General features: G+C 41.5%; 1 protein-coding gene across 2 annotated transcripts in view; it reads left to right on the top strand.

The window, feature by feature from the left end:
• LOC117400553 (protein spire homolog 1) overlaps positions 1-16,263 on the top strand; it is a 267,989-nt gene extending 251,726 nt beyond the window's left edge. For both annotated transcript variants that reach the window (XM_034000695.2, XM_034000694.2), the window contains one exon: positions 14,576-16,263. In XM_034000695.2, coding sequence (XP_033856586.2) covers positions 14,576-14,831 — 256 coding nt within the window. In that variant the 3' untranslated portion in view covers positions 14,832-16,263. The remainder of the gene's footprint in view (positions 1-14,575) is intronic.
• Positions 16,264-22,826: the final 6,563 nt, after the last annotated feature.

Below are 22,826 nucleotides of genomic sequence, written 5' to 3'. Positions count from 1 at the left end.
CTTGCCACAGATTCTCAATCGGATTGAGGTCTGGGCTTTGACTGGGCTACTTTAAGACATTCAGGTTCTTGTTTTTAAACCACTCCAGTGTACCTTTGGCTGTGTGTTTAGGGTCATTGTCCTGCTGGAAGGTGAACCTCTGCCCCAGTCCCAACAGAGGTCAGAGAGTCATTGGCAAACTCAGACCACAACATGGTCTCATTTGAAATATTTTTTAAAACCCCAAAAGTAATGAAAAGCTAAAGTTTAGAATTTTAGAAAAGCAAACTATGAAGGTATGAAACAGAGACGTAACAAAAGTAGACTGGAGTAAAATAGAGACAACATCCACAGAAAAAGGATGGCTGTTTTTTAAAAATGTAGTACTAGAGGCGCAAAACAGTTACATCCCAAAAGTAGACAAATCTAAATCTAAAACAAAATGGCCAAAATGGTTTAATAGATCAATTAAAAAAAATATTCAGCGAAAAAAGGCACTTTACAGAGTGTTTAAAAGGGACCTAAAACACAGTACACAGAAAGAGTACTTGGAACTGCAAACACAAGTCAAAAAGGAAGTTAGAAAGGCCAAGAGAGAGATAGAAATCAATATTGCTAAGGGGGCTAAAACCAATTCCAAAATATTTTTCCAATATTATAACAGCAAGAGAACATTCAAAGAGGAGGTTAAATGTCTAAGAGACACAAATGGCAAAATCATAGATGAAGAAAAAAAAATAGCAAATATATTAAATGATTACTTTTCACATGTTTTTACAAAGGAGGACACAGACAACATGCCCGACATGTCGACCTGTTCCTATCCAATTTTAAATAACTTTAGCATAACAGAGGCAGAAGTGTTAAAGGGACTAGGAGCTCTTAAAATAAACAAATCCCCTGGGCCGGATGAGATCCTCCCAATAGTACTCAAGAAATGAAAGAAGTTATTTACAAACCGCTAACCAAGATCATGCAACAGTCTCTTGACACAGGGGTTGTACCGACAGACTGGAAAATAGCAAACGTAATACCGATCCACAAAAAGGGAGACAAAACCGAACCAGGTAACTACAGACCAATAAGCCAGACTTCTATTATATGTAAACTTATGGAAACTATAATAAGATCCAAAATGGAAAATTACCTATATGGTAACAATATCCTGGGAGACAGGCAGCATGGTTTTAGGAAAGGGAGATTGTGTCTAACTAACCTACTTGACTTTTTTGAGGATGCAACATTGAAAATGGATAACTGCAAAGCATACGACATGGTTTATTTAGATTTCCAGAAAGCTTCTGACAAAGTCCCGCATAAAAGATTAATTCTCAAACTGAACGCAGTAGGGATTCAAGGAAATGCATGCACATGGATTAGGGAGTGGTTAACATGTAGAATACAGAAAGTACTGATTAGAGGAGAAATCTCAAAATGGAGCGAGGTAACCAGTGGTGTACCACAGGGATCAGTATTAGGTCCTCTGCTATTCCTAATCTACATTAATGATTTAGATTCTGGTATAGTAAGCAAACTCATTAAATTTGCAGACGACACAAAAATAGGAGGAATGTCAAACACTGTTGCAGCAGCAAAGGTCATTCAAAATGATCTAGACAGCATTCAGAATTGGGCAGACACATGGCAAATGAAATTGAATAGAGAAAAATGTAAAGTATTGCATGCAGGCAAAAAAATGTGCATTATAAATATCATATGGGAGATACTGAAATTGAAGAAGGGAACTATGAAAAAGACCTAGGAGTTTATGTTGACTCAGAAATGTCTTCATCTAGACAATGTGGGGAAGCTATAAAAAAGGCCAACAGTATGCTCGGATATATTGTGAGAAGTGTTGAATTTAAATCAAGGAAAGTAATGTTAAAACTCTACAATGCATTAGTAAGACCTCACCTAGAATATTGTGTTCAGTTCTGGTCACCTCGTTACAAAAAGGATATTGCTGCTCTAGAAAGAGTGCAAAGAAGAGCAACCAGAATTATCCCGGGTTTAAAAAGCATGTCGTATGCAGACAGGCTAAAAGAATTGAATCTATTCAGTCTTGAACAAAGAAGACTACGCGGCGATCTGATTCAAACATTCAAAATCCTAAAAGGTATAGACAATGTCAACCCAGGGGACTTCTTTGACCTGAAAAAAGAAACAAGGACCAGAGGTCACAAATGGATATTAGATAAAGGGGTATTCAGAACAGAAAATAGGAGGCACTTTTTTACACAGAGAATTGTGTCTGGAACCAACTCCCCAGTAATGTTGTTGAAGCTGACACCCTGGGATCCTTCAAGAAGCTGCTTAATGAGATTCTGGGATCAATAAGCTACTAACAACCAAACGAGCAAGATGGGCTGAATGGCCTCCTCTCGTTTGTAAACTTTCTTATGTTCTTATGTGTATTTAATCTGAGCTCATGTGACACTTTAATTGCACATAGGTGGACTCCATTCAACTAATTATGTGACTTCTGAAGGCAATTGGTTGCACTAGAGCTTATTTAGGGGTGTCACAACAAAGGGGGTGAATGCTTATGCAATCAAGACTTTTCAGTTTTTTATTTGTAAATAATTTTGAAAAATATGTAGATCTCTTTCCACACTTTGACATTATGGACTATTCTGTGTAGATCAGTGACAAAAAATCCTAATTAAATCCATTTTAATTCCAGGTTGTAACACTACAAAATGTGGAAAAGTCCAAGGGGGGTGAATACTTACGCAAGGCACTGTACTACTGAGAATAGAACATACCTTTCCGGGTTCATAGGCTACTCACGGACATCTTTTCGTAATGAATAAACACAATAACAAATGTTGACTTCAGGATAGTATAATCTTTAATCTTTGTTATAATCTTTAAAAGGTTGCCATATACCGGTGTTATTTTTAGGTACGCAGATAGAAGGTGGTACGCAGTGCACTGCTCTTGTTCATGCATGCCTAAACAACTTCGTCTTTGAAAACACAGAAGTGCCCGTTCAAATCAGGTACATTATGCTGTGTTTGGTCTTTTTCATATATTTTTAAAAATTTAATTTATCATATTTTTCCACTATTAAGAAAATAGTATGAGGATATTTATCATATGCAATACACTGAGTCTTTTTTTAACATTTTTTTTACTTCTACAACTTTGCGGTGGACCTCTAATTTTGTCTTGTTTGTCGTGAATTGTTTTTTTTTTCTTTTTAGAGATCATCCCATTGAAAAATGCTTGGTCCTGAAAGGGTTAAATAAGAATGTACCACTTATGCACAGCTGCAAAACACTCGAGTGAAAAATTATACCTCCTTTTCACATTAGCAAAACACCCATCAGATCGCAATTGATTGCACATGTACCACAATCTGACAAAGTACTGCTTTTTGACATTACATGGGTCATATTTGGGTATGTGTACCGCTTTCTGACAATGTACCACATTCTAACACTACGCCAGGTCTATAAAGAAAAGTCAAAAGGCTTTAAGGGAGCTTGACCAGTGTTGCCAGATTGGGCGGGTTCACGCCCAGTTGGGCTTCTACTTTTTTATTGTGCGTGAAAAGAATGGCTTTGGCGGGTTTTGGCCATTTGTGCAGGTATTACATTTGGATATATTTTGAATAGTTTTAAAGTGTTAATGATATTTTTAAGCAAAATACTAAGCTATATGATACACAACCCTTTGGGTCAATTGCAGCATACCAGTGATTTATCCACATCAAGTGGACTAAAATGCAGACTAGAAAATCCTGCATATCTGTACTAACTTAATCCTGATTGCTGCTCACCAAACAGATCATCCCGGTAATTAGTTTAACTGATCGGAACAAGTTCGACTGATAATAGCGACTAACCTACAGCTACGGCCAAAAGTTTTGCATCACCCTATAGAATTAACACATTTTGCTTCATAAAGTCAAATGAAACCTGTTAAATAATGTTACATTACTATATTAAATTACATACCACTTTGTAGTTTTCCATATACTTAACAAAAAACAGACACATTGAAAAAGTTACTGTAACAGGGCAAGGAGCCCTGTACATGGATTTTGTTAAAACCTTTTATTTATTTTTGTTATTTAAAACTGCAGTACTGCTTGGTGTGAGTTTGTTTTGGTTCCTGCTTCTGACCTGACGTCACCGCACAGCCACCCTGTCACACGTGGTGTCCAGGGTGAGATCACCAGCACCTCCTGGACTCAGGAAGAAGAGGGTACTGCAGTTTTTTTCATTATTATTACTTGTGGAGTGAGAAGGGGAAGAAGGAGGATGAGAGGAAAGAGGAGGATGAGAAGGTGACAGCAGCAGCTGCAACTGCAGCAACAGCAGGCACAGGAGGAGATCAGCTGGGAAGCCCTCCTCCACAGCATAAGCCAGGCATACTGTTGCTGCATCTGTGGGGAGCGGGGGCATTTTCCAGTTAATTGCCGTTTTAATTACAGCTGCTGGAGGGGAGACAAGGGGGAGGAGTCGGTGCATCCACAGCCAAAGAGGGGGGAGGCCGAACGTCTACAGCCCACGTCTCCACCAGCAGAGGTAGAGTACCTGCTGGTTCCACCTCCACCTCTGTGGGAGGACTGTGTGTCGCTCAAACAGACACCGTGGACGTTCACCTGACAGAGCTACATCAAGACATGCTGCTTATAGATCTCCAAGCCCTGGGCATGTTCGCTTTCGTTCACCTGACCGGCCTCACCACAATCCTCAGGGAAACTATCATTAGTTGGCAACGAGGGCCAGTTGTCAGCTACTTCCAAACACCAGTCCCAAAAATTGAAGAACAACACTGAGGCCTCCACTGCACAATCTACAACTGAAATACAACCCAAGACTGTTGATGTCACTACCCAGTTTGTGCCAGTTATTATTGAGGATACCTTAGTGCATGCATTTGTAGGTAGTGGAGCTGATGTTTCCCTACTGAGTGAAGATTTCAGAATGTCTACTCCAGCACTAAGAAGGAAACCAATTGCGAAGCACTTTATTCCTCTTACATCAATTTCAGGAGATAGCTTGGATTCTGTTGGCACACTCAATGTAAGTATTGGACAGAAAAATGTTTCCCATTCATTTCAAGTAATTTTCAACTGTTCTAAACCTGTTATATTAGGTTGGGACTTTCTAGTACAACAGGGTGCTATGATTGACAAATGTGACATGGCTCTCAAACTTCAAACTGAAGCAGTTTCTTTTGTACAACTTTGCCAACATGCTCCTAAACTTTGCAATGCTGCTGTTTCCTCTACAGTCACAGTTCCTGCTTTATCAGAGATGGTGATTGCAAAGCTGGAGACACCATGTAAAGGCATTGATATACTGCCTCATGGATATACTGGAGTGTTTGAACCTTACTATGCTGACCACTCAAACATGGGTTTTGCTTGGACTGTAACTAGAGCTGACATGGGCTCAGTCAAGATTAAAGTTATGAATCCATCCTTACAAGCAGTAACATTGTACAATGGAACTCAAATAGGTAGTTTTTACTCTGTAACAGGCATCAGTCATGAAGACTACATGCTTATTGACTATTCTGTTTGTCATGTAAGTATTGACTCCTTGTCACCACAGAAAACATGCCTTCTTCCTGACATTTCCAGTTCTGAGCTGACACCTGACCAACAGTTAAAACTTTAAGAACTCTTGGATTCATTCAGTGATGTCTTCAGTCAACACTCAAGAGACTATGGACGTACGAAGCTGGTCACCCACAAGATTTGGACTAGTGACGAAACTCCAATTTGTCAGCAAGCTTACAGAACCTCTCCTGCTATGAAAACTGAAATCCACCATCAGGTAGAAGAACTGAAACAGCAAGACGTTGTTTAAGACAGTCAGTGCCCTTGGGCAAGTCCAGTGGTAATGGTGAAGAAAAAGGACAACACCTACAGATTTTGTGTCGACTACCGAAAGTTAAATTCGGTTACCATCACTGACTCGCATCCTCTTCCAAGAGTTGATGACAGCCTTGATGCACTCTCTGGCTCACATTTCTTCTCTACTATGGACCTGTCCAGTGGCTACTGGCAGGTGGAGCTACATCCAACCGACAGGGAGAAGATGGCCTTTTCTACAGGAGATGGCCTTTATCAATTTAAAGTCATGCCGATGGGACTTAAAAACTTTCCACCAACCTTTCAACGTTTGATGGAGCTTGTCCTCAGGGGTCTCCATTGGACAACATGCGTTATTTACCTTGACAATATAATATGCATGGGAACGGACTTTGATGACCACATGACTAATATTAAGGACATTCTCACTCGTTTCAGACAAGCTGGTCTTAAACTTAACCCCAGAAAATGCCTGTTTTGTAAAACAGCTGTCAAATATATGGGACACATTGTGTGCAGAGATGGACTTTCTCTAGATCCAGACAACATTCAGCGTGTACATGATTGGCCAGTCCTCAAGACACCTACAGATGTCCGAGCATTTCTGGGCCTGTGTTCTAATTACCGCAGTGATGGCATTTCCTAATTTTAATCAGCCATTCATACTGTACACCGATGCTTCTAATGTAGCAGTTGGTGCAGTTTTATCTCAGATCCAAAATGACAAAGAGCGAGTTATTGCCTTTACTAGCCATGTCCTGACGCCTACTGAAAAGAAGTGGTCAACCTATGACAAGGAACTATAGGCAATTGTTTGGGCCATCAGAAATTTCAGACACTATTTGTGTAATAATCCATTTACAATTCTCACAGATCACAAGCCATTAGTAGGACTTCGCAAACTAGATGTTGCCAACGACCCCATAGGCCGTCGCGGTCGATGGGCACTTGAGTTGGATCCATATGAATGGACTGTTGTACATTGTGAGGGAAAATCACATACCAGTGCAGATGCCATGTCTAGGATCCCAGTTCTGGCTGCTGTTGAGACAAGTTTGCATGAAAGCCAGAATGCTGCTACTTTTGGTTGTAAGATTTCAAGCTCCCAAACTGATTGTAAAAAAAAGTTCAAATAACAAGCTGTCTAAACCGCACAACAATCTGACTCTGCTTTCCGCAAATGTCTGCACATCAGACAATGCCTTCCTTACCACGTCGGACACATCAGATGTATCTTCATTGCAGAACACTCTAGCTACCAATGGTTTTGGACCTCAGACACTATCAAAAATCTGACCTGATTCTGCAACAAGTCTATCACTGGGTTTCTCAGCAGAGACGTCCCTTCCTGAGAAATATTAAAGGAGCCAAGCTTCGACGCCTCTGGTGGGAATTCCCATGTCTTGTGCTTCAGCAGGACTTGCTATGCAGGAAAATTAAGCTTGCACCTGGTAAACCGGACACTTATCAAGTTCTGATTCCAACAGTGTTGGTCCCCCAAACCTTAGACCATTTTCATGGAGGTACTTTTTCTGGACATTTTGGAGCTGAACTGACTCTTAAATGAGCTCGGTCTCTATGCTTTTGGCCTGGCATGAGATCTGATGTAGAGCGCTATTGCGAGGAATGCCGGTCTTATGAAGCTCGTCGCATCCTGTTCCACCAAGGAGAGCTCCGCTACAGTCTATTAAAGCTGTTCGACCATTTCAGTTTGTTTGCATTGACATTACAGAGTTGCCAGTGAATGCACGTGGTTCCCAATACATCCTTGTGGTGCAAGATCACTTCACCAAGTATGTCAATCTTTACACCATGGCTGACCAGAAAGCCACAACAATAGCACAACTTATATGTGAGCAGTACATTCGAGAGCATGGAATTCCAGAGGAACTATTTTCAGATCAAGGGAGACAGTTTGAATCTGACCTTATTCAGGATCTGTGTAAGCTGCTCAAGATAGAGAAGAAGAGAACAACGTTATACCACCCTCGGGGTAATGGCATTGTAGAAAGGTTCAACAGAACTTTGAAGGATCAACTGGCAAAATTACTGTACACCAATGGCGGAGAATGGGATGAATATTTAACATTGGTAGCCCTGTCCTTTAATGCTACACCTCATTCCAGCACCAGTTATTCTCCCTTCTTTTTAGCTCATGGTCGTGAACCTCTGTTGCCTGCTGACCTCTGTTTTGCAGCCCCTTTACTTTCTTCACCACCTGATGACACCCCCCATGCTTATGGTTCTCAACTGGTTAACCGCCTTGAAGCTGCTTTCCAGAGTACCATTGACCGCAATGACCATCACCGTATGCAACACCAACGCTACTTCAATAGGCATACCAAGTTTTTGCCATACCGCAATGGAGAATTGGTTTGGGTCAATGATCCTACCACAGTTCGGACGAAATTAGAACCCAGATGGACTGGACCGTACAAAGTCTTATCTTCTAGAGAACCTGGAATTGTCAACGAGTTGCTTGACCTGAGACATCAGGAAGCGCAACCTAAAATCATTCACTACAATCAATTAAAACCTTATCGATCCACCTGGCCGGAGACATTCCACAGCTTGCTGTACCTGCCTCAGAAGTTGGTCAGGACAGATCCCTTGAACTGCCCAGAACTCGTTTTGTTCTATTTTTGGGTATTTCGTGGTTCTCATTAATTTTTTTTAACACTGTAACATTTAAAACACATGTATTTCAGTGCCGTATTTGTAAAACTACAGTATATATTGTTGTTCCATATAAATACACTTGAAAATGGGTTATTTGCTTATTGGCAACTTTTGGTTAATGTCAACTTTTTGCTGGGAACTGAGGGGCTGTTAATAAGCAGCATCTACTGTGTGTGTGTGTGTGTGTGTATCGTAGCATGCACAGGGATTACGGTGACGTAATCACACACAAAGACATAAGCCCGATATACGCTCCTTGCAAAGGAGCCGGCTCCTTTGTACAGCGGTATCGGTGCTGTGCTTTAGTGCGAGAGGTTCCGGGTTCGCACCCGCCCTCTGCCTGTGTGTGGATTGCCTCGCCCTGTGTGATGCGCCTGCCTGCGGGAACCGAGATCGCTACAATATATATCATCATTAGGGCTGTAAGGGTTTAAACGGTAAACGTGGATTAAAAATATTTTCATTTAAAATGTGTATTATACGTTTAAATGCAACTTAACAGTAAAATATATTATCAAATTATTTTTGCATATTTTCCGCAAAGATATGTTTCCCTTTCTATGGTTTTCCCCTTTATGGAAACCTGACCTGTTCTTCCACGTGATCACTCTAAATACATCTTGCATAAATTAAGGACAGACCAGCTTCCTGCGTTGTTGTGTATCTCCATCGCATTGCCTTTTTTCAGGTCTTATAGGGCTCTATGGAATCCGTGTTAACGAGAGCACAGACGGAATCACGGAATCAAAAGAATATTAACGCGGAATTAAGTGCTATACTAAAAAAATGCATTTGGCAGTAGAGGAAATATTTACATATTTGAAGGGAAATGTGAAACTAATGGTCAGTACAGGCAGTGGCGTAACTTTGCTTTCAAAAGTGGGGGAATGGGTGGCGGGGGGACGGTTTCTGTAGCTGGGTTAGAAATGAGGCGGGGGGGCTTCCGAGTGGCGCATCCACTAAAAGCACTCGCTAGAGTGCAGGATGCGCTCTATAGCCTGGACGTCGCTGGTTCGAGTCTAGGCTATTCCACAGCCAACCGTGGACGGGAGCTCCCAGGGGGCGGCGCTCAATTGGCCGAGCGTCGTCCGGGGGGGGGAGGGTCAGATCAGCAAGGGTGTCCTCGGCTCACCGCCCACCAGCAACCCCTGTAGTCTGGCCGGGCGCCTGTGGAATTGCCTGTAAGCTGCCTGAGAGCTGCGTTGTCCTCCGACGCTGTAGCTCTGGGTAGTTGCATGGTGAGTCTGCAGTGTGAAAAAAGCGGTCGGCTGACGGCACACACTTCGAGGGACAAAAAAAAAAAAAAATGGCAATGACTAAATTAAAAAAAAAAAAGTATACATGGCATATGAACTGCACTTGCAATCTGCATGTCCCATTCTGATCAAGGGTATTTTTAAACCACTAAAGGCATCCTCAACATCATTTATTGAGTAAATCGGAAATGGTGACGACTTGCATCCACAGTTTGCTTTGATAGGCCTGTGTTATTGTATACCATTTTTTCAGAATGGTTGAGAACGTGTTTGCAGTAATGTTAAAATCTGCAGCAACATCTTTGCATTATCCATCGCTTTCAACACCTCCACTTTTGTAAAGATATGATGCGTGAGCACTATAGCAACTCAAAGCGCATCCTAGGATCTTGTAATCCCATAATTGCACTAAAATACACTACATATACACTAATCTGGATGCAAGTTAATACATTTCCCAATATCCTTTACACTCATCTGCTCGAATTAGAGCGATTCTTCATGCTAAATTTGACCAAGCCCATGTAGAAAATTCTTAGTATCAGGATATTCATCTAATTCAAGTTAGTTTTAATAATTGACTGTATATTTGGTAATATACTGCTTTAAAGAATCTGTTTCTAAACCTTATTTTTAGGTAGTCTTGTACTTCCTTGGTCATTTCACCTGGAGAGTGACATTTTCCCTGCCAATTCAACACCTGTCATCAATCAACTGGCTTACCAAATGACTGACATGCTTTGCAGTCAGTAACATGCTTTGATCTCAATCATGGAGTTTTGTGACAGGATTGAAAGGAGTCCCTGTTGTAATTCGCCCTCCCTACCACCGGCAGGGCTGTGAAGGGTTGACCGTGATTGGGTCAGGAGGCTGAACTCTGACCAGACAGGAAGTTCCGGGTCGGGCGGCCATCTGGCCCAAGGTGGAACCATGCGGCCGCCGACTCCCATCATTGCAATCACCTGTGCTGTGCTCGTCGATTGGCTGACGTGGGGCATCGTGCTGATTGCAGGGACAGGACTTGGCAGTATTTAAGCAGTGAGGTTTTGCCATTCGGTCTACCTGTCCGGAACTGAAAACACGGAAGAGACGCGCTGTGCTTTGTTGTTTTGCTTTTATCAACCTGCTTTAATTCACAGAAACTTGAAATTTTGGGAAACCTTGGTGGATTACTGCAGTGAGGAAAACCCAGGACAAGTCGTTATTCCGTGGAAGGGAGCCAAGAGGCGGTGAGAGGAAACCCACTGCAGTAGCACAGAGAAACCCAGTGCTTCCTTTGCTGTTGTTTTTTTTGTAACCGCAATGTTGTTTATTCCTTTTATTTGAGTTTACCATTGCTGGTATTCCAGGTGGTTTTCTTATTTATTTTCTGCAATACTGGACTATTTACAGTGCCTTGCGAAAGTATTTGGCCCCCTTGAACTTTGCGACCTTTTGCCACATTTCAGGCTTCAAACATAAAGATATGAAACTGTAATTTTTTGTGAAGAATCAACAACAAGTGGGACACAATCATGAAGTGGAACGAAATTTATTGGATATTTCAAACTTTTTTAACAAATAAAAAACTGAAAAATTGGGCGTGCAAAATGATTCAGCCCCCTTAAGTTAATACTTTGTAGCGCCACCTTTTGCTGCGATTACAGCTGTAAGTCGCTTGGGGTATGTCTCTATCAGTTTTGCACATCGAGAGACTGACATTTTTGCCCATTCCTCCTTGCAAAACAGCTCGAGCTCAGTGAGGTTGGATGGAGAGCATTTGTGAACAGCAGTTTTCAGTTCTTTCCACAGATTCTCGATTGGATTCAGGTCTGGACTTTGACTTGGCCATTCTAACACCTGGATATGTTTATTTGTGAACCATTCCATTGTAGATTTTGCTTTATGTTTTGGATCATTGTCTTGTTGGAAGACAAATCTCCATCCCAGTCTCAGGTCTTTTGCAGACTCCATCAGGTTTTCTTCCAGAATGGTCCTGTATTTGGCTCCATCCATCTTCCCATCAATTTTAACCATCTTCCCTGTCCCTGCTGAAGAAAAGCAGGCCCAAACCATGATGCTGCCACCACCATGTTTGACAGTGGGGATGGTGTGTTCAGGGTGATGAGCTGTGTTGCTTTTACGCCAAACATAACGTTTTGCATTGTTGCCAAAAAGTTCGATTTTGGTTTCATCTGACCAGAGCACCTTCTTCCACATGTTTGGTGTGTCTCCCAGGTGGCTTGTGGCAAACTGTAAACGACACTTTTTATGGATATCTTTAAGAAATGGCTTTCTTCTTGCCACTCTTCCATAAAGGCCAGATTTGTGCAGTATAAGACTGATTGTTGTCCTATGGACAGAGTCTCCCACCTCAGCTGTAGATCTCTGCAGTTCATCCAGAGTGATCATGGGCCTCTTGGCTGCATCTCTGATCAGTCTTCTCCTTGTATGAGCTGAAAGTTTAGAGGGACGGCCAGGTCTTGGTAGATTTGCAGTGGTCTGATACTCCTTCCATTTCAATATTATCGCTTGCACAGTGCTCCTTGGGATGTTTAAAGCTTGGGAAATCTTTTTGTATCCAAATCCGGCTTTAAACTTCTCCACAACAGTATCTCGGACCTGCCTGGTGTGTTCCTTGTTCTTCATGATGCTCTCTGCGCTTTAAACGGACCTCTGAGACTATCACAGTGCAGGTGCATTTATACGGAGACTTGATTACACACAGGTGGATTCCATTTATCATCATTAGTCATTTAGGTCAACATTGGATCATTCAGAGATCCTCACTGAACTTCTGGAGAGAGTTTGCTGCACTGAAAGTAAAGGGGATGAATAATTTTGCACGCCCAATTTTTCAGTTTTTTATTTGTTAAAAAAGTTTGAAATATCCAATAAATTTCGTTCCACTTCATGATTGTGTCCCACTTGTTGTTGATTCTTCACAAAAAATTACAGTTTCATATCTTTATGTTTGAAGCCTGAAATGTGGCAAAAGGTCGCAAAGTTCAAGGGGGCCGAATACTTTCGCAAGGCACTGTATTTTCATTGTGTGTTAAAATAAAATCCTGCCCAGATACCATTGTTGGTACAGGGCTCTAGGACTAAAAGTCACTTCCGATTCCTGTGTGCTGTCATATTTCTGGTCCTTCCGTAAGCTCCGCCCACTACCCTCCGACAGGTTTCCATGCACGTTTTTTTTTAACTCGAGACATTTACATGGGAAAAAGGTCTCTTGTAAAATGCTTTTTTGGGTTTCCGTTCACTCAGTTTATTTTACTCTAATGTTGTTGAAGCTGACACCCTGGGATCCTTCAAGAAGCTGCTTGATGAGATTCTGGGATCAATAAGCTACTAACAACCAAACGAGCAAGATGGGCTGAATGGCCTCCTCTTGTTTGTAAACTTTCTTATGTTCTTATGTTCTTATGTTCTTACTCAAGTAAACCGGCCTTTTCACATGACATCATGCAAATAATGGGAACAGTGGGTGTTGATATGTAAATTAGCTATGCGTAAAGTACTCGTGCTGTTTTTGAAGATTACTAGTGACATTTTGTGGAAATGTGGTTTCCATGCACAGAGAACTGGTACACGAGTGAATCTAAGCTGCTGTAATAAAGCAAAATACCTTGTGCCTGGTTGGTTAATAATGAGGAAGCATTCAACACCATGCTTGGGCAAATACATACACAAACATTCATAAGACAGTAATCTCTATCAGAATATAATGACTCAAAATACATTTGAGCCATCGTTTTTATGTTTTAGTTTTAAGGTCTTGTAAGCATCAGTTGTGAAAAGATATGATTAACACTGGCAATCCACCCATTTTTGGGGAACATTTAAATACAATTTTTGAAAAAACAAAAATACTCCCAGTTATATATATATATATATATATATATATATATATATATATATATATATATATAACAATTTTGTTTATTGGAAAAAATATTGGTTTACAGAGACACAAGCAGAAGTACATGTGAACAACACAGCTTGTACCTGTGACTACTCAAGTAATTCTCAAATACATATTCATTTTCCTTTTTTTGTTTTAAACACAGACTACAAAAAACAAGAACAAGATCAGAGCACAAACCAGGAGAGAAAATAGTAAAAAAAAAGAAATACACAGAAAAGGATAGAGAGAGAAGGAAGAGAGAGAGGCACGCTTTCCAACCACAGCACCTCAGGTTACAATACCTTGCATAGCTATGAGACTGGAGTCAGCTTAAGCTGATCAACATATAGTAGAAAAGGCTGCCAAGCCTGGAAGAACTTCTCCCTGGAACCCCTAAGAGTGTATTTCAGTTTTTCTAATTTTAAATAATATAGGAGATCCTTAATCCAGTGTGCATGAGAGGGCGGGGCAGCCTGCCTCCAAGATAGTAAAATCAGACGTCTTGCCAACAAGGTGGCAAAGGCTAGGGTGTCAGCTTGTAGTTTCATTAAGAGACTGTCACTGGGCACAGCTCCAAAAAGAGCTGTTATTGGGGAAGGCACACATGGTATTTCCAAAATTGTGGAAAGCGTCTCGAAAATAGAATCAATGGAATCAATCTGTCACAGGCCCAAAACAAATGTATCAGAGAAGCAGGTTCTCGATTGCACCGGTCACAGATGGGGTCCACGTCCGGGTAAATTTTAGCTAATTTGGTTTTTGATTTTTATTTTCAAATATTTGTATTAATACATTACTGTCAAAGCCTGAATTTGTGTCTTATTTATTCATTCATTTTATCAGTCATTCCTCCTGCCTAGCTTTGACACCAATTAAATTTATGATGAGAGCAGATCTGGTTTAAAGTATTATAACTGTCATTGCGTATCTGATTTTTAGATTCTCATCTGCCTCTAAGTCAGTGGAGTCAAGTGATGACCTTGAGCTTCCCAAAGAGCTTACAGAGGACTGGAGCACCATGGAAGTATGTGTGGACTGTAAAATGTTTATCTCCGAGATCATCTGCTCCAGCAAGCGGAGCCTTGTGCTGGCCACCAGACGTGCTCGCTTAAAACGGAAAACACGGTCCTTCTACATGTCCTCTTCTAGCACTTCAGACTACCGCCCATCCGAGAGAACTATTAAAGAGGTTTAGATGTGTGCCTTTTTAATGTTTATTTTTGTTTTATTATAATGTATTAATTTTTATTCCAAACCAAGCTATAAGTGGTACTTTCTTACCTGAATGTGCACATCTGTTAAGTTCCAGCTCTCACTGGGTTGTAGATGTTTTCTTATGTTTCTAGGTAGCTGTATTTGGATGTCTTGTATAGTTCACACCAAATAGTAGCCCCAGGTGGAGGCTAAAGGATGCAAGTTTATTATCTTTACTTTGTGTAACGTTCCAGTCTGGACTTAATTGTTATTTTTTTTGGTTATTTTTGAAAATTGAGATAAACTGATTGGCTCAAATGAAGAGTAGTAACCCTTCTATAAGGTTTAAATAGCATTAAAGTCAAGTACACAGTCTTTAATTTGCAGTGCCAGGAACAACCAGGGGAAAGTATACCTAAAAGTGTCTACAAAGATTCCCTGTGCTTAATGTCAGATGTGATTAAGGCTTTCTATTTAAGAAGTTTTGAGATTGGCTTCGCTAAATCTACCCACATCTGTTATAATCAGGGGTTCACATAACTTTTAACATTAGGCACGTGAGTACCAGCAGAAATGGTGTGGTACTCACCTGAATTAGGGGGTCATCATCCAAGTTGCTGTCTAGCTCCAACGCCTCCTCTGTTGTGGTCAGAGACCACAACAATACGTTTTTAATGTTTAAGTAGGGGTCTGGATTGCTGGTTGTTACAATTCTTAACAAATCATCACATATTCTCTATTGATTACAATATCATACCACCATATTGCCACTTTGGGGATTCAAAAGCAAAAACCCAAACACTTCTTCACTTTCACTTGCCACTAAATGGCACAACGGTATTTATATAAGGATATGACTGAGGATGTAAAATATATTATTTTTTAAGTAAAATGGTAAGTAAATGTATTTTTTTAAACTCACATTTAAATGTAACTGCTTTCAAACATCGACACTTCCTCTCACCCCCTCTGTTTGGGAAGCAGAGTGTTAGCAAGCTTCCTTAATGCCACTCCCCGTAACTGCATCCGTCTTCTATGAATGGATGGATAAATAGAGATCCTTGCTATCATTGGTTGTTTCAAGTTCCCATTAAAATAATTATTGATCTTATGAATTGAAGTGGTTCCACCTATCACTCTCCATTTTTTAATAAAAACTTGAATCAGCAAATAATAGCGCTAGCAGGGAGGGACTAGTTAAATTGGAACCCTCCCAGAGATTGCTGACAGAACCCAGAGACCCTGAGTGAGAATGCATCCCTTGCCAGTCATCAAGTACGTCACACGCAGAGAAGGCTGTAAGATACTACACCCCTTACATTTCAAGACACATTGCTGACATTTGTTCTCTTATTTGTTTGTGTTATTTATCTGCATGTTTTCTGTATAATGTTATGTATTATGTAATGCTACTCCATAATTAAAAAAATGAACAATCAAACACTTGTGTTTTTTTTTTTAAAATTAATTACATTTAATGGAAATTTAGGTACTACTCGAATCTCATAAATGGTAATGCTTATTCTGCGCTAACAAAGCAGTATTTAATTTCATTGTCAATACTTTTGGATACACTGTTTTTAAGAGCTATTATTATTTGGTGGAAAATAATCTGTTGTTAGTCAAGTTACAGTCGGTAACTTAAAAAAAAAAAAATCCCACACGTACCTTCTTAATATTGTATCTATTTAAAAAATATTTAAAAAATATTTAAACATAACTGTCATTCTTTCCTGAGAGAATCAAAGAGACGGTTACCAGAGATAAGGTAAGGAATGTTTTTAAAACAATTTAATACCTAGCTGAATATAATCAAAAAATATTTTCTTGCAACGTCTCAATACTATTTTGTATATATTAGGTAAGAGCGGTTTATTTTAACGTTATGTCACGGTGCATAAATTATTCATATTTTTTGCTTTTAGTTAGCGAAGTAATTGACTCTTAGATGTTGTAGTTAAGCAATTACCGTTTATATCTTTAACATTAGAAACACATACAGCTTTTTTGCATCTTTAAAATTAGCATATATGTATTGTGAGGTGCTGTACAGTGAGTTGATATTGGATGTCCAATTGCTCAGTATTTTAAATGCTATGACAATGACTTGCATCTGCATAGATGTTACACTTCTTTAGCTGGTAATATGTTTACTCAGATGACCATTGGAAGGGACCTCATTGAAAATGTCGATGTACTACTGTGCATTCCAAATAAATTATAAAGAGAGAGAAAAAGAGAGACTTCTGACTTTTAAAAGTCCTTTATTCTATGTAATAATTAAAACATTACAAATAATTAAACATCCAAATACAAACGTCCAGGTTTATATTTGTGCTGTGTGGGGTCAATAAAACTAACTCAGCATCTATTGTAAAAATAATAAAAACATAATACACTGTACTTTTGTTAAAACAGTTAAAATATTTTAAGTTATTTTACAGCAGCACAGTGAGCTCTCCCTCCTCATATACAGAGCACATACCACCTCCCCTGAAAGCCCCAGAGATCATTAACCAGGCTAAAATAGGTGAAATCCACCTTTAATCTGCTGACCACCAGCACCCTGAACTGCCTGACTACATTAGCCATCCCAACTCCAGACAGCTTGCTCTTTTTACTCTTTAAAATGGCCAGTTTAGCCTGACCTGTAATTAAATTAATTAAAACACACTTTTTCATTTCTTTAAAACTATAAGGGGTTCAAAAAATAAAAAAGCTGTTTGCTTAAAGCAAGAGTACACCATTACTTTAGGTCTTTATAAAAACGATTATAAAAAAGTGATTTTTATACAAAAAAATAATGATTTCCATTACACAAGAGTAGATGTTAAAACTTCATGCTGATTTGGACTTGGCTCTCGACAAGATAAGCACCAACTAAGACGTAGCTTTACAGTAAACTACTGTGATCCATCTGTGTCTCTGTCCATTTGCGTTTCCTTCCATATGATGATGTAGATATCCTTCTGTCTGGTGTTGATGGCTGAAGTGTAATGCTGGCTCCAGAGATCATCTCATTTGCCTCCCTGGCTTATCAGCACACACAACAGCTGCAATGCTGGCTTTGGGGATCAACCACAGTGCGGTCTCCCCAGCGCATCAGCATGACAACCGTCTGGACTGTCTGGACGCAACTCTTGGCCACTGAATCCGACGTCTCTACGGGTTGTAGAGTGTGCCACAAATCCTTGACAACCCACCTCCACTGGGTAAACCCGGACTCTTCATCCTCGCTGTTCCGCTTCAGAGGGTAGTTGAGCATACCGCAGTTTCTTCCTCTCATACGCCTCATCTACAGCATCCTCCCATGGCACTGTTAACTCTACCAGGTGGACAAGGCGTGCTGATCCAGACCACATGACAATATCTGGTCGAAGGTTAGTGGTGGCAATCTCAGGTGGAAAAATAAGCCGTTGACCAACAGCATTTTCCAGTCTCTAGTAGCTTCCAGTTGTCCTGGGCGAGGATTGGTTTTAACACATTTTCTTGGTGGTTGCTCTCCTGGGCAGAGGAATGTTGTCTTTTGTGTGTAATGTTTTGATGGACCTGGTGGCAACTTATTGGTCATGTTACGCTTGTCTTCCAATGATAAGGCCAAACATCGCTGCAACTGGTCATGGCGCCAAGTAAACTGTCCTTGGCAAGAGCCACCTTACATCCTGTCAAAATGTGCCTCAGTGTTGCAGGTGATAATAACACAAGAACATAGGAAAGTTTACAAACGAGAGGATGCCATTCAGCCCATCTTGCTCGTTTGGTTGTTAGTAGCTTATTGATCCCAGAATCTCATCAAGCAGCTTCTTGAAGGATCCCAGAGTGTCAGCTTCAACAACATTACTGGGGAGTTGGTTCCAGACCCTCACAATTCTCTGTGTAAAAAAGTGCCTCCTATCTTCTGTTCTGAATGCCCCTTTATCTAATCTCCATTTGTGACCCCTGGTCCTTGTTTATTTTTTCAGGTCGAAAAAGTCCCCTGGGTTGACATTGTCTATACCTTTTAGGATTTTGAATGTTTGAATCAGATCGCCGCGTAGTCTTCTTTGTTCAAGACTGAATAGATTCAATTCTTTTAGCCTGTCTCCTCTCCTACCCAGAGGTTTAGGTTCTGTGGTGATGAGAGAACATCATATGTTGACCATAGGTCTTGCCAGCCAATCTTACGTTGTTCCACACTCTCCCTTCTCATCCATTCTCCCTGCATGGCCTGGGAAACGGCCTTTATACACCTCATCCTTTTGCACCTCGTTGACTACCCGCTTCCTCCGTTGAGCTGAGGCTGCCTTGTGCCATATAGGAGGAGCTGAACTGAGACCAAGACCCCCTCTTCCATGCTGAACTTGCCCTATGATATCGCCAATTCGAAGGGCAGCCTTTGCATCCTCCACAGCTTTCTTTGCCGCCCACTTTCTTCCAGTTTTCAGCACAGGTGCTGCCTCCCTTACGCATTTGTCGCGTGACTCTACTAACGTCATTTCCAGTCGGACCTTGGCGCACTTAAACTCCTCGGTTAGAGCGGAGACTGGTAGCTGCAGTATTCCTTTACCATAAAGTCCCACTCTGCTGAGGCAGCGTGGAACTCCCAACCATTTCCTGATGTATGAACTGATTAAAGCTTCAAGCTCCTCTACTGTTGTCAAAGACACCTCGTACACAGTCAGTGGCCACAGCAACTTCAACCCTTCCACTGCTTGTTGTCTAACTTCTCCCACACAAACTGTGTCCTTTAGATCCCCGTTGTACCATCTCCCAAGACTTTTCACAGGCTTCTCAGACACTGTTGGTATTGCCTCACCATTAATGAAGAATGTTTTATCTACTAATTTACCTTTAATTATAGAGATGCTCCTTGATTTAGTGGGCTTGAATTGCATTCGTGCCCATTCAATGTTATTGCTTAATTTGCCCAATAACCAATTAGTGCAGGCTACTGTTGTAGTCATGGTTGTCATGTCATCCATGTATGCTCGAATTGGTGGTAGTCGCTTTCCAGAAGCCAAGCGCCCTCCTCCCACTACCCATTTTGATGCCCTAATGATTACTTGTATTGCCATGGTAAAAACCAGTGGAGAAATGGTGCATCCTGTCATTATTCCACCTTCTAGGCATTGCCATGTAGTGCTGAATTCTGAAGTTGAAAAACTAAATTGCAAATCTCCAAAGTAGGCTTTCACTAAATTTGTTATTGTCATCGGTACACTGAAAAAATCAAATGCTGCCCAAAGAAGTTCATGTGGCATTGAAACATATGCATTAGCTAAATCCAGGAATGTCACATGGAGCTCTTTCCTCTCCTTTTTAGCTGATTGAATTTGTTGCCAGATCACACTGATGTGTTCTAAGCATCCTGGGAAACCTGGAATGCCCTCTTTTTGTACTAAAGTGTCAATGAAGTAGTTCTTAATAGGTAAGTTGACAATCTCTGAGCCATAATGCTGAAGAAAATCTTGCCTTCTATGTTTAATAGCGAAATAGGGCGAAACTGACTGATGCTTGTAGAATCTTTTTCTTTAGGTATAAAGACTCCACCTGCTTGGCGCCATGTTCTTGGTACAACCTGTTTTTCCCATGTCACTTTCATCAATTTCCACAGGATTCGTAGAACTCCTGAAGCACTCTTGTACACTCTGTACGGAACTCCATTAGGCCCTGGAGATGATGAAGCCCTTGCTTTTTTCACAGCTCGCTCTACTTCTTTCCACTTAGGTGCACAGTCCTCCATTTGGTATTCTGGTGGATTGATAGGTGGGATGTCTGAAGGAATTGACATAGGCTCCTGCCTTTTTGAATCTGTATGTGTTTCCTCCAAATATCTCTCCAGCTCAAACTTAGATGCTTTTAGTGTGCCATTGAAACTCTTTGCTTTCTTTGTGCTATTAATTTTGTGGATTTTTAACAGTTTGACATACTCCTGCTGTTCCTCCTCTTCTTCCTCACCTTCCCCAGTAATGTTGTTGAAGCTGACACCCTGGGATCTTTCAAGAAGCTGCTTGATGAGATCCTGGGATCAATAAGCTACTAACAACCAAACAAGCAACATGGGCCGAATTACCTCCTCTTGTTTGTAAACTTTCTTATGTTATTATGTTCTTACGTTCTACTTGGGGAGGGACAAGCAGCACTGGGAAGTCCTGATCTTCACCTTGTCCTTTTGCCATTTCCTCCATCAGGACTTCTCTCAGCCCCGGGGAGAGTCAGCCCCTGACATCTAGCACCTTTTCAGCCTGTCTCTCACTTCGCCAGCCCAGCCTGCCACCTAGTTCAGCAGCACTGAGCCAGTGAGAATTCCCAGGTGACATCAAATGGGCCAGTCTGGTCACCCCTGCCCTTACAAAGCTGACACACAATGCCTCTGTCCGGAGACACAGTGACGGGAACAGAGAGTTAAAGAAAAGAGGTTCCGTCATCAGTTTCTGCCCCGACAAATCCTCCTCTTTTCACTTTCAGAGTCTTCCACACTTTAAAAATATTAAGATAAAAAACAGACAAATCAGAACTGTTCAGGGTGACAAGTTCCTCCTTTCAATCAGCTGGTGTTCCACTAAACTCCACACTCTCCAGCCTCCCCCAGTCGGCCTGCAGCTTCAGGGAGAATTGCCTTCGCCTCTTCCACTCGCTCTTCTTATTCTACTGCCTGGTCTTCCTTCACCACATTCTGTGCCCAGATTAGTATCTCTCTCACCACCTATAACCTTCAGCACCTCCTAGCCTTTATGACAGACCACAGGCTATCCCTCCTCCGTCCCCCCCCCCCCCTCCCCTTGTTCCTTTCAATCCAGGAGATCCGCCTGAGAGTCTCGCATCCTCCTCTCCATCAAGACAACCAATCTCATCGGAATCTCCAGTTTCCCAGCCATCAGCCTGTGGCACTTGACCTCACTCAAGTCCCCGGAAATAACTTCCTCCTATTCATCAGGACTTCAAAACAGACAGTTACATCAAGATCCAGAAGTTCCGCAACCTGGTCCCAGGAGCAGACCCCAACCCTCGTCTCGTACCACCCTTCAGCAAAACAATATTCAACTGAATAACTCTCCAGCCTCCTTCAATCAGCATGTGGATTCATGGAGAACGCTCTCGCCCCATCTACCCGTTCCTCCTACTCGACTGCCTGGTCTTCATTTACTCACTTTTGCGAGTAAAAAAAAAACGGATCTCTCATACCTCTTTCAACCTACAGCACCTCCTCAGGCTGTCTCTACGTTTAGCCTCCTCCTCTATTTAGATGCTACTTAGCGGGCATTCAGTATCAATTTCGCCTCCAATCTTTCTCCTCTCGTCCATTCTAGAGATGGCAGATCTCTAGAGAGAATGCTCAGATGTATGGAGAAAAGCCTGCTCCTCTCCTCTCTATCAGGTTAACCAATCTCTACAGACCTTCTCCTTTGTCTAATCACTGCTCTCTGGATGCTTCAACCTATTCAACGACATCATCATGGAAACCCTGTGCCTGACCGCCGCCTTTGGATTTCTCCACTGTGCAGAATTCTCAACTCCATCAACTTCCAGCTTCCCAGCTCTAAGCCTGAAGCGCTCAGATCTCTCTCAAATCCCCGGAAACCACTTTATCCTCCACATCAGATCTTCAAAAACGGTCCAATTAAACCAAGGATTCAGTGTATTCCGTCAGATCCCCTCTTCATCGAGAGCTCCAGATCTATACTTACGAGATACTGGTTCTCATCCCGTTTATGCACCCTCTTGTCACGGATCGGGCTTTCTTCAAACTATTTCTCCCCCCATTCATTCTGGATCGGAGCAGCTGCATCCGCGGCCAGGGCAGGAATCAATCAACACTTGATTAAGTCTATGGGGCGCTGGATCTCTTCATATTAGATCATCCTCTGCAGACATCGCCACAGCTCACCAGCACTCATTAGCTTGCACGGAGTCGGGGGTGCCCTCTCCACCAGGCCCACCAGAGGTTTCCTCCCTGCAGGGGGGGGGGGGGTTTCCTCTCCACAGTGCGGACGGCTTATAGGCATAGGTTGTCTAC

This window comes from Acipenser ruthenus, chromosome 4, assembly GCF_902713425.1.
Source record: "Acipenser ruthenus chromosome 4, fAciRut3.2 maternal haplotype, whole genome shotgun sequence".
NCBI lineage: Eukaryota > Metazoa > Chordata > Actinopteri > Acipenseriformes > Acipenseridae > Acipenser > Acipenser ruthenus.
This window is presented reverse-complemented; position numbering and strand designations above follow the sequence as displayed.